Source organism: Arachis duranensis, chromosome 3 (assembly GCF_000817695.3).
Source record: "Arachis duranensis cultivar V14167 chromosome 3, aradu.V14167.gnm2.J7QH, whole genome shotgun sequence".
In the NCBI taxonomy this organism is placed as follows: domain Eukaryota; kingdom Viridiplantae; phylum Streptophyta; class Magnoliopsida; order Fabales; family Fabaceae; genus Arachis; species Arachis duranensis.
Genome location: NC_029774.3, coordinates 1,401,704 through 1,412,945, shown reverse-complemented (window position 1 = coordinate 1,412,945; position 11,242 = coordinate 1,401,704). Strand labels below are relative to the sequence as shown.

Below are 11,242 nucleotides of genomic sequence, written 5' to 3'. Positions count from 1 at the left end.
TAATAATAATAATAATAAATGAGCTAACATCATCATATGCTAATTTCTAAAGAAAGCTACACATGAAAGTGTTATTAAATGGCAGACATTACCACAAGCTCACATGACCCCTCTAATTCTATGCATGCCCCACACAACATTAAATAATCATTATGGTCATGTACTACACATACTACTCACTTCTGATCTGGATACACTTAAGCCATTATCATAATTTCAGAAATAATAAAAAAGAAGAAACATGCAAACCACAACAAATAGGGTCCAAATATTTGGTTAATATATAACCATAACCATGTAGTTACAATAGTAATAATCATTGACCATGATGCTTGCATAGTTGCATCATTATTATTTGTACACTTGATAGAACAACATACCAACTTTAAATTTATATATATAAGAAAAAGATATTTAGTTCTTTTTCAAATTCAAGTGACTATATGTCCTTATAATAATTAACTTCTCAAAAATACAAATATATCTTAAGTCATATTAATTTTTTAAACAAATATGCTAAGAGGACCAGTTTTGTTTGATGCATCAATTCCATGTTCACCACTGCGACTCCCTGTAATCCATGCCCTGCCATAAAGGTTTAGATTAAGAAAAAATTTACATCAAAATTTTGGGATATTTCCTTTTAAAATGTAACTTTTTCCACTTCATGATAGATTATGTTATTAGTATTTAATTTTCTCAAATAATATACTAACAAAAACAAAGAAAATATTCAATTTTTGCTGCATTAGTAATAAATTTGAGCAGAACTTTCTGTCTTACCTTGTAATATTTTTGCTGCTTGAATCCATAAGAATTGTCAATCTTTTTGCTGTCTTCATGAATTCACTACATTGAGATGAAAAATTGATTCAATGTATATATAAGAACATTTTTGGACTAAAACCATGAATGGTAATAGTGTTATACCTGAAGGGTTCTTCTCCAATTTTCTTAACAGCACTTGTTTCGTCGCGGTAAAGAACATGGTTGAAGATCTCAGATCGTTCCATATCAAACATGTTGGCCAGTTTTCTATAGAGTTCTTCATATGAACCAAGGCTTGATAGGTCTAAGGTTCTTCCTACATCTTCTGATTCCAAGAAAACCTTGCAATGGCTAGTTTCCAAGCCGATTTGCCACGAAAACTCGGCAGCATTAGAAGCTTTTCCTGGTGGAATGTGCTGTGAAACTGCAAATTTAGCTTCACCTAAGAAGCACTTCTCTTTGATCTTAGTCTCGTCCGGCGAGTCTTTTCCGGTTCGAGAGATTTGTTGCTCAGTGAGAATAGGCTGACCAAAAAGCAAAAACTGGTGTGTCTTAACATTGTTATCAGAACTCTCCAGACTCTTGTTGGATTTTCCCATGGTGAGCAAGCATGATAAGCTCTCTTTGCTCTTATCATGGTTGGTCATGTCGCGATTATGAACATCGAGCCGATGGATACTAGTTGGAAGCAGCCCCAACTGCAGTTTATTGCTGAGGTGGAAATCTGAAAGAGATATTCCAATTTGAGCATGCCTGGTTCCCTGTATGCTTGCGGGAGCGTTTTCAGATAAACAATACATGGGGCTATTCGGCCCGATATAATTGCCCGGAAACGTTGGTAATGATGTGAACTGAATGTCCTGAGGGAAGTCTGGGTGCTGAGGAAACCTCAACTTCTTCCTTGGTGGCGAGAATGGCGAGATATTGATGATTGGCATGTTTGATACCAATTCAACCAACCATGGACTAACTCTCTTCACATTTTGTAGCAAATCAGGCTCATCCCAAGTAACCTGCAGGGGAAATAGGAAGACTAATCAAGAACCAAAGCATACCAAAATTCTCTATGGTGTGTGAATTCAATGTTCGAGATATAACCATTCATGTGCCTCCTAAGTTTTTGGAAGGAATGATTTCATGACATGGTATCAGTGGTTTCAATGTGTTTTATGCAATATCTATCACTTGGGAACCTAAAAGGTTTGAGTCTATACAAGTAATCCATTTCAAACATATACATTCACATTTTAGAACCAACATTGAGAAAGAACAATAGATCTCCAAAGAAGCATATACAAGAGAAGCACCTATTACATAAATTCAAACCACCAAAGATACATGAGAGAGTTAAGTTACCTGAAGAATTCGCCAAGGCGAATTCGGCCAGCGGATAGGATCAGCAACCTGAACGGAAGCAACAGTCCCCATGAACCAGCTGATCCTAGAAGAATCCTCAGTCTCAAAGGGCATCTTGAACCTCATGCCAGAACACCATTGGATCCTCATTGCATCAGTCACAGAAGAAGCCTTAATGCAGAACTCAGGAGTGCTTGCCCTTGGAGAATACACAACCTCAAATGCTTGGTTCCTTGCAGCCATTGACACAGCTTCCACAACATCTTCAGCTCTCACCCTTGAAGAAGAAGAATAAGAACACCTTCCGTTACTATTCCTTAAAAGCTTGTTGTTCTCCTCTCTCAAGAACATTGATAATGCTCCATAAGGCCCTCCATTACTATTACCATTACCAGAAGAAGCTGAACTCCACAAAGATGAACCCTCACAACCACCACCAATTCCAATTCCAATTCCCCTTTTTGCCCTCCTAATCCCAACACAAAGATCACCATTTTCAGCCCTCAGAAACACCACAGAATCACCAGCTACAAGCTTTTTCTGATTAACAAAAGTGCTCCAACCAGTTGTAAGCAAGTGCCTCCTTGGTGTACCTCTATATATATGCCTAAACTTCCATAGCTCACCATGAACATCCTTTGCCACCACCGTCTGAACCGGCGGCTCCGCCGAGTAATCGAGCCGGGGGAAGATGGTTTCTGCACAGTAACGAGGGACTGAGAAACCCCCACCATTGTTAGCATCAGATTGGGTCAAAGTCTTTGCAAAAGATGCAGGCTTTTCTTGATTCTCCACAACAACTTCACCCTCCAAGGTGTTGTCGTTTTGATCAAGCTCTGAACTTTTCAGTGGAACAAGCTTTATCTTTGCGAAAACTTCATCTGTTTCAGGGTCAGCCATGAATCTCACTGTTGCAACCCTGCAAGGGATGAGTGGTGGAACCCTCAAAGAAGGAGTTGAGAGATCAATGGCGGTTTGAGCGTGTTCTGCATGCCCTTGTGGAAAGTAGAACACTTTCGAGTTCACTTGAGGCATCTGAACCATGGAACCTGCACACGCATGCCATAGCTGCGGATCCAAGCTCTTCTCACCTTCCTTCATTTCCCTTCTTCGCTGCAAACTCTGTTAAAACCAAAAACAAAGTTTGATCAAACAGTTTTGGTGAATGGTGAATGGTGAGTGAATAATGTTTCTGATTTTGTGATCCAAAATGTGAAAAATTTTCACTTTTGAACAGAGAAACAAGTGAAGTGAAGAAATCAGAGCATGGTAAGTATCTGAAAACAGAGTCTTTATTATTATTTGTTACTGGGTGAGTTAATACCTTAAAATGTGGCGAAAAAACTGTGTCTGTTTGCTTGCACCGTTTGAAAAAATTGAAAGGCAACACCCAACAAAAGAAAGATAACAACTTTGACGCAAGGTGTGTCTATAAATCACGTTGTTCCCATGCGCGCCATTGACACGTTTGTTGATGATGAAATGAACAAGAACAAAAGAAGGAGAAGAAGCAGAGAGAGAAAGCTTTTTTTCTTTCAATTTTAAGGGAAGATGGAAAATGAACTAAGCCCAATGGTTTTCTTCTGCTTCACTCAACCAAAAAGTTGAAAAAGTTTTAAACTTTGCAGAATCTCAGAACAGAAGAAAACAAAAAAAAAAGGAAGAGCTTTTGAGAGTTGAAAGCAGAGAAAATCTGAGTCAAAATAATGGAATCGTGTCTTCTTCTGAAGGGTATCACAAGACCTTCATATTCATTCATTCATTCATTCATTCATCTGAATTCTTGAGATCCCAAAGAGAGAGAGAGAGAGAGAAAGGAACAAGTTTTTGGTTGTTCTCTCTCACACACGCGACAGAAACTATTAACAAAATAAGTAACAAAGCCAAACAATGAGCTCAGACAGAACTTGTTTTAAATAAATAAAAAATTAATTAATTAAATAAAGTGTTATTATATATATATAATTATGAGCATATGATATTGTAAAGATGCAAGTTATTAACATTACGTGATGATATCATGTCAGAAAATATCACGATTTTTTGGTACAAGAGCAGTGCTAGTGTAGCTACCTACCTCATAGCTGAATCAACTATATATGCTTTCAAGGACCATTAATAATTTAATATATATATATATATATAAAGATAAAAAATCACATACAATAAGATTGTTGAAATTGAGAGTCAAAAAATTAAAATAATAATTTAGTTAAATTTATTAAATTATTTAATAATTTTTAATTATTAATTTTATATAAAATAATTATATGTGAATTTTGAAAGAAACAGGCTAAAGAATTTGCTGTAAGAGATCAAAACATCGAGTTTATATTGACAAAGTCTAAGGAATTTTTTTTGATGGAGAATTGGAGATAAATAGCAAAAGATAGTGAGAAATTGGTTAAATTTTTTGTGATTTGGTATAACTAGTAATTTGTGTTGTATATGATTTAATAGTTATAATTTTACATATATAATTAGTCTTCTAGTGTTTTGATGGCAATACCGAAAAGATACTACAGAGATCAATAAAATGATTATGTGGATTGACCGATTGATTGAGGAAAAATATTTCTTTAGATGATTAAGTATAGATGATTATTATAGTGCCTAAAAGTGTTTGCCTAACTTATCAAAAAAGGTTAAAAATTAATATTTAATTTTAAAAGTATAAAAGTACATAATTATTAAATATTTAAAAATTATTACAAAAAATAAGTTAGGTAAAAGTTAGGCACTAAATTATAAACACCACATAATTCACTTTAAGTATAATAGGTATTTAGAAGATAATCTTCTCTTTTGAATCAAGATTCCTAACAATAATAAAAAAAAGCTGTATGTAAATTTTTTTAAATATAAATTATCTAATTCTCAAAATTTAACCGATGAATTAATTTAGTTCTCTAATTTTAAAAATGACTAATTAGATTTTGTAAATTGATAATCTGACTCAAAATTCTGAAGAAGTTATTGGAGTTCAACAATCTTGTAAAATTAATTTAGGGCATTGATTAATAATAGATAAATTACTAAAAAAAATGTTTACAATTTTATATTACTTACTAAAATAACTTTAAAATGTAACAAAAATAAAATAGTTTTAAAGCTTTTCATCATAATTTTATATGAACAAAGAAAACAAAATAGTAGTGCATTACTAATTTACTATCACTGTAAATAGTTACTTAATAATGATTTGACACTTTTAATAATTTTATTCGTTAAAGAAAAACTATCTTTATAATTAATAGAACAAGACAACTAAAAGTATGAATTGATTGTGAAATTCTTAACCCTACAATTATTCTTTGTTTTTATTCATTAGAACAGATAGCAGTGTTTCATAATTTCATTTAATTTGCTACCAAGCCAAGTGGGTTGGGGAATATATTGTCAAAAAATAACAATTTATTAAGCTAATTATTCATGAAATTGTAACATGAATGCCACCGCATGCTTTTTCCCACCTAATGTATTTTTTCTCTTTTTATGGAATTATTCCTTTTTCCTTATTATTAAATGGAAATATTCCTTTCCCAAAGGGAATAATTGATTAAAATATAGCACCTCACCAATATAGCACCATGTTGGTAGAATTTATTCATAATATATTTTACCTGATTAATTTTGAAATAACTATTTATATAGATTCTATACAACAATGACTAAATTTGTTTTTAAGGGTTATGTAACTTATTGTATTCTCTTAACCAAAAAATAAAATGTAAAGGCTATTTAAAATTACTTTTATATTTTATTTAGTAATAAATAAAATAATAATGTAAATTCTATTCTAAAAAAAATTTAGATATGGAAAGGAGAATGGTGTAGGACGTAGTTATGGAATGTATAGATACTTTACACAATTGTGATGTCAAGAACAAAAATCGAATCGTCCGATTACTTTAGCCAAAATTTAAATTTTCTCTTCCACACTAATTGAACAGTCCGATTATTAAATTTAATTTTTTTTACAAAAAAAAGCGAATGATCTGATTTTTTTATTCTTTATTTTAGAAAAAACTGTCTCACATCTATATCTAAAACCCACATTTTTCACAACGATACATAACACACATGCTTCTCATATCCAAAAAAATGAGCCGAAAAAGGAAATGGTAAGTTAGTACTGGCTAATTAATTGAGTTTGATGACATAACAAATGGAAATTAAAGCAAAGCATAATCTGACAAAAGATAATAGTAGGCAGTCACAAAAAGTTTGAAAGAATATTATTATTATTATTATTATTATTATTTTAAAATTTTCTGATGAGAATCTTCTGATGCCTAGCTAATGCATGCAAAAGTTCATAAATAATGAATCAAATAGAGTCAGCATTGCTCTAATAAGTACGTACAACACATCAATGGTGATGAAGAATTAGGTGACGAGTCAGACACTGCCACCTTTTTTATATATCTACTCCAAGTCATTGGTACTGTACTTAAAGTTTGGTGTTTAATTTTTTAAAAAGGTCAAAAACAAATATAACATAATTATTAGATAAAAAATATATATGAAATATTTCAAACATAAAACTGCATTTTTTTTAAAGATAGTTTTCTTAAAATTCATAAAAACTCATCTGAATAAAATTTTTATAATAAACTTGTTTAACAATTTATTATAATATTTACTAAATTTAACCGATATAATATTAGTTTGCTAGCTTCACTCTATTTATATGCAATATCTCTTACAAAAAATTAAATTATTGGTATTCATCATGTTAACACTACTTCATTAACTTAAGAGAATTGAGAAACAAAAAAATCTAGACCTTCTAATCATATAAAATTTCATATATTCTTATGTCATAAATTATACTCTCTAAAAAGTAGAAACGCACAAATGACCTATATAAGGAAAGGTATAGTAGAATTGTTGGATAATAATTAATAAACATTATTATATGGTTATTGACTTAGACATAGAACATGCATGGAGACAATTTAGAGAGGAAAATTGAATGATAGAAACACATGGAGAGCAAAGAATGAATGTAGAGAAGAAAAATATATAACACAAGGTAGATAGATATATAAATAGATAGAATTGAAATTTAATGAGATTGAAGAACCAAGCTTACTAATCTTATATATCCTTTATTATACTCTCCTCATCAAAGGTCATACTCATAAAGTTAACAAATGCCCCATTTTGCCGTCCCACATTTGACTATACATTAGTACTATATACTTTGCTGTAATTCAAAAATAAAAAGAAAATTAAATTCATTCATGACAATGCCTACATTACTAGTAATCGGTTGGGATTTAATTAATCTTGCTCCTAAATATATATGTATTTTTTAGTCCATCAATTGAGCTAATTAAAGCAAAAATTTAAGCTACAATTATAGTATATTTTGATGGGTTATTAATTAGGTTTTGCTAACTCTATTTTTTGTATATATTATAGTAAATTTCACTAACTTATGAATATAATAAGGGAAAAAAAAGAGGAGTCAATTAACTTACTTTTACTATTAAATTAAAAAAACATTTTCAATAATTTAGTTTCAATAATCAATAATCGATACTCAATACTAAATTATATTTTACTTACTTGAATATCATTATATTCAATAATAATAATAATAATAATAATAATAATAATAATAATAATAATAATGAGGCTTTTTTTTCTTCTATATATATATAAAACCAAATACAAGTTTAAATAAGTTTGAAGAAAACTACTCGTAATTGTGATATATATATTGAATTCTCCGAGAAGATTTATTAATTAGGTGTATGCACTTTAATTTAATTAACGTGGACTATCGTATGCTATATATTTACATGAATTTTGGTTAGCATTGAATGAAACGCAAATTGAGAGAATGAAGAATTGGGGTAGCATCGGAAATTAAAATGAGCAACAAATATTAGGGTCCCCAAAAATTGACAAATCAACTCAACTTTCGCTCTTTGTTGGGATTTCGTTTGTGTTTTGTTATTGTTGTAATTAAGTTTTTAAATCTCGACAACTGAACTTATACTATAAATTTATATTTGTTGTCACGTTTTTAATTAAGTCATATATACGTACTATAGATCATGTATGTCTAAGCATAACATTAATCAAGTAGGAAAACTTATATCAAAGGGAATAATGAGGAAGCTAATGATTATTTATATAGGTAATGATTATTTATACGCTTTAAAATGGGCTAAATCCACTCGTCAGTCCGTTTATCTATTTAAATAGGTAGATTTTGTCTCTAAAATTAAATCTGTTTAAATTTTGGGTTAAACAGATTGAGTCTGATTAATCTAAAAAAATGACGGATTAAATGGACTAGCCCACAAGCTAAATGGATAGCCTATTTTTTTTTTTTTACAGTTTTTTCAAAAAAGTAGTACTTTTAGCCGATATTTCTCCTGATTCGACCCGAAAATTCGATCCATTAACTAAAAAAAATATTATTTTAAAAGGCTTTTGACCTAAAAATAATATTTTTTGTCAAAATATTTTTCAAAAAATAAAATTAAATGATAAATAAATTGGTCCATTTAACCTATTAAGTTGATCATAAATGATACAGACTAAAAAATTTTAACCCACAAATAAAATGAATTTAAATGAGCCAATCCATTTAACTTATAAACTTAATGGACCGAATCTAAATAAATCAGACTAACCCGTTTAATAGCTCTAATTATTTGATTACTCTCTTGTTGAATAGAAGGCATGACAAACAATAATAATGAGGAAGGTAATGATTAAATGGATCAAGTGGTGGATCGAGTTGGCGAGGGATCTAATCAAATACATAAAGGACCACGTACTTAAAACACTAAATAGGACTTATTAGCAATTCTCAATTGGTCCATTGCACTATACTACTTAATTAGCTACTTAATTTCATCTATTATATATGGTTCCATCTCTACCACACAGTTGCAATGTTGAGTCAGCAGCATATGCAATGTTGATACCCAATTCATCACTTATGTTTTTCAATTTCGGTTTATTTAGTGATTAATTCATTAATTCGTTTAAGTAAATATTAGAGTTTAAATCTTATATTGAGTATGCAGTAATTTATTAATAATCAACAATAAACTCTTAAATAAAATTTTAATTCACAATAAAATTAGTTATTGACTTACTAAATTTAGAAGATATTGCAGGAATAAAAAACTAGGTACATGTATAGCTTTATTTTTTTCTTTATTTGCATAATACAAGTTGGTTTAAGGCTTCAATAACATGTGTTCACATACCAGAAGCAATAGGTATCCATCCTGGCCTAATGTAATCAGATCAACTCAAACTTTAAAATAGAGTAAACACTTAATCCGATTCTTATTTATTTTTACGAAAAATAAAATAATTTTTGTCTAAAAAAAGAATATTTTAACCCTCAACTTTTTTTTTATTTTGAGATAATACGTTTTTTTTATTAAAAAATATGTTAAATAATAATAAAAATTAGTTTTGTAAAAATTTTATTTGTATTTTGTGAGAATTTTAAATTTCTATTGATGAATTTTTTTTTTAAAAAACAAACTGATTAATAATTTGTGAAGATTTAAAATTCTCACAAAATATAAATAAAATCCCCACAAGACTAACTTTTGTTATTATTTAACAAATTTTTTAATAAGAAGTGTAATAAGTCAGACATTGACGAGGAAAATTGTGTTAGGATTAATGCACGTGCTTTCATTTTTCAATTCTATTCACATGTTATGTAATAATCAGCTAGAGACCTTAGTTAGACCTTAGGAGCTTAGAGCATATATGTTTATATGTACATAGTTGTAGGCATTAGGGGTAGTGTGGTACATGCATGGTAATCATTGAAACTAAAATTAGCATAACAATAACTAGGGGTGTTTATGGCCGGAATTGGGTTTAAGTAGATCCAGATTCGACTTTAAAAGGTAAGTCAAAAGTAACCCGAAATAAATCGGATTAAACCGGCCGGGTCGATTCGATATAAAATTAGTATATACAAATTTATAAATTTTATATATTAAAGTAATAAAATGTGTTTTTAAAAATTAAATTTAACAAATGTTATATTTTATTTATATCAAAATAAATTATTTTTAAACACATAATATCGTATAATATAAAAAATATTAATGACCTGAAATATAATTCAACTTCGATCCAAAAACAACACAAATAAAAATAACAAACTCAAATCTGACAAAATATACTTCAGATCCAGACCAAATTTTAGATCCGGCCAAATCTTAAACACCCTAACAATAAGATTATTAGGTTTACAAGTTGAGGAAATAACATAAGAACCCTAAACTAAGAGAAAGTAGTACAGTAACATGCACATGTTGTACATAATAGTTAGGAGCATGTCATTAGAAAAAGGCAACAGAGTCAACAAATTAATTAAGCTTTGCTTTAATGGTAGCCTATGAGATATTATATGTTGAGGGCATGTTTGTGGTCATACTAATAATTATACTATCTACCCCCACACTCAATTTTTCTATCAAACAGCTATTTATTGATGCTTAAAAAGCACTTATTAGCATAATAATAGTAATAAAAATAAAATTGATATCTTCGATATATTACAAAATATTATTAAAAAAAAAAGCTTTTTTCTAATATTATTAGAATTGAGATTGAATAAATCTAAATGTCTAACTTAATTTCAAAAACTAGTTCATGGAATGATGAATGTCTTATAAACTATTAAAATCTTATCCTTGAGAGATATAATATGGAACTTGTAATCTCTTCTTCACACCGACGAATAATCATCTAAAACGTGAATATTTATAAGTAGATGACTTAACAACATTGAATGAAATAGTAGTTAACTCACTAGTTCGCTTAAACAAATGTTTGGAATTCGAATCTTGTCTTGTGCATGCAGCAATCTATTGACCACTGACAAACTCTAAAATAGAATTCCAATTTGCGACGCAAATTGGACCTTGGTCTGCCTGGAGTTCTAATCTTAAATTTTAAACTTCATACTCGACTATGACTTTTTCCTTGCTTGTCATGAGAGTTCCTAATACAATTTTGTATTGTATTTTCTATTTTTTGAAAGATGTTTTGTATTGTATGTTAAAGTTAGATAAAATTCTTCTCGAAAGGGAAATGAGAAAAAGAAGGGGAA

General features: G+C 29.7%; 1 protein-coding gene across 1 annotated transcript; it reads right to left on the bottom strand.

The window, feature by feature from the left end:
- Positions 1-260: 260 nt before the first annotated feature.
- Positions 261-3,643, bottom strand: LOC107476967 (auxin response factor 10-like). The gene is made up of 5 exons (XM_016096917.3): positions 3,449-3,643; positions 2,125-3,246; positions 931-1,781; positions 784-849; positions 261-585 (listed from the first exon to the last, which is right to left on the bottom strand). Exons 2-5 carry the CDS (start codon positions 3,223-3,225, stop codon positions 504-506), a joined length of 2,100 nt encoding a protein of 699 aa, XP_015952403.1. The 5' UTR covers positions 3,226-3,246; positions 3,449-3,643; the 3' UTR covers positions 261-503.
- Positions 3,644-11,242: the final 7,599 nt, after the last annotated feature.

Excerpts from the sequence above, each read along its gene's own strand:
- LOC107476967 (XM_016096917.3), bottom strand. The coding sequence starts at position 3,225 with ATGAAGGAAGGTGAGAAGAGCTTGGATCCGCAGCTATGGCATGCGTGT. Across the intron at positions 850-930 it reads ATTGGAGAAGAACCCTTCAG|TGAATTCATGAAGACAGCAA; the intron begins GTATAACACTAT and ends ATCTCAATGTAG. Across the intron at positions 586-783 it reads AGCAGCAAAAATATTACAAG|GGCATGGATTACAGGGAGTC; the intron begins GTAAGACAGAAA and ends CCTTTATGGCAG.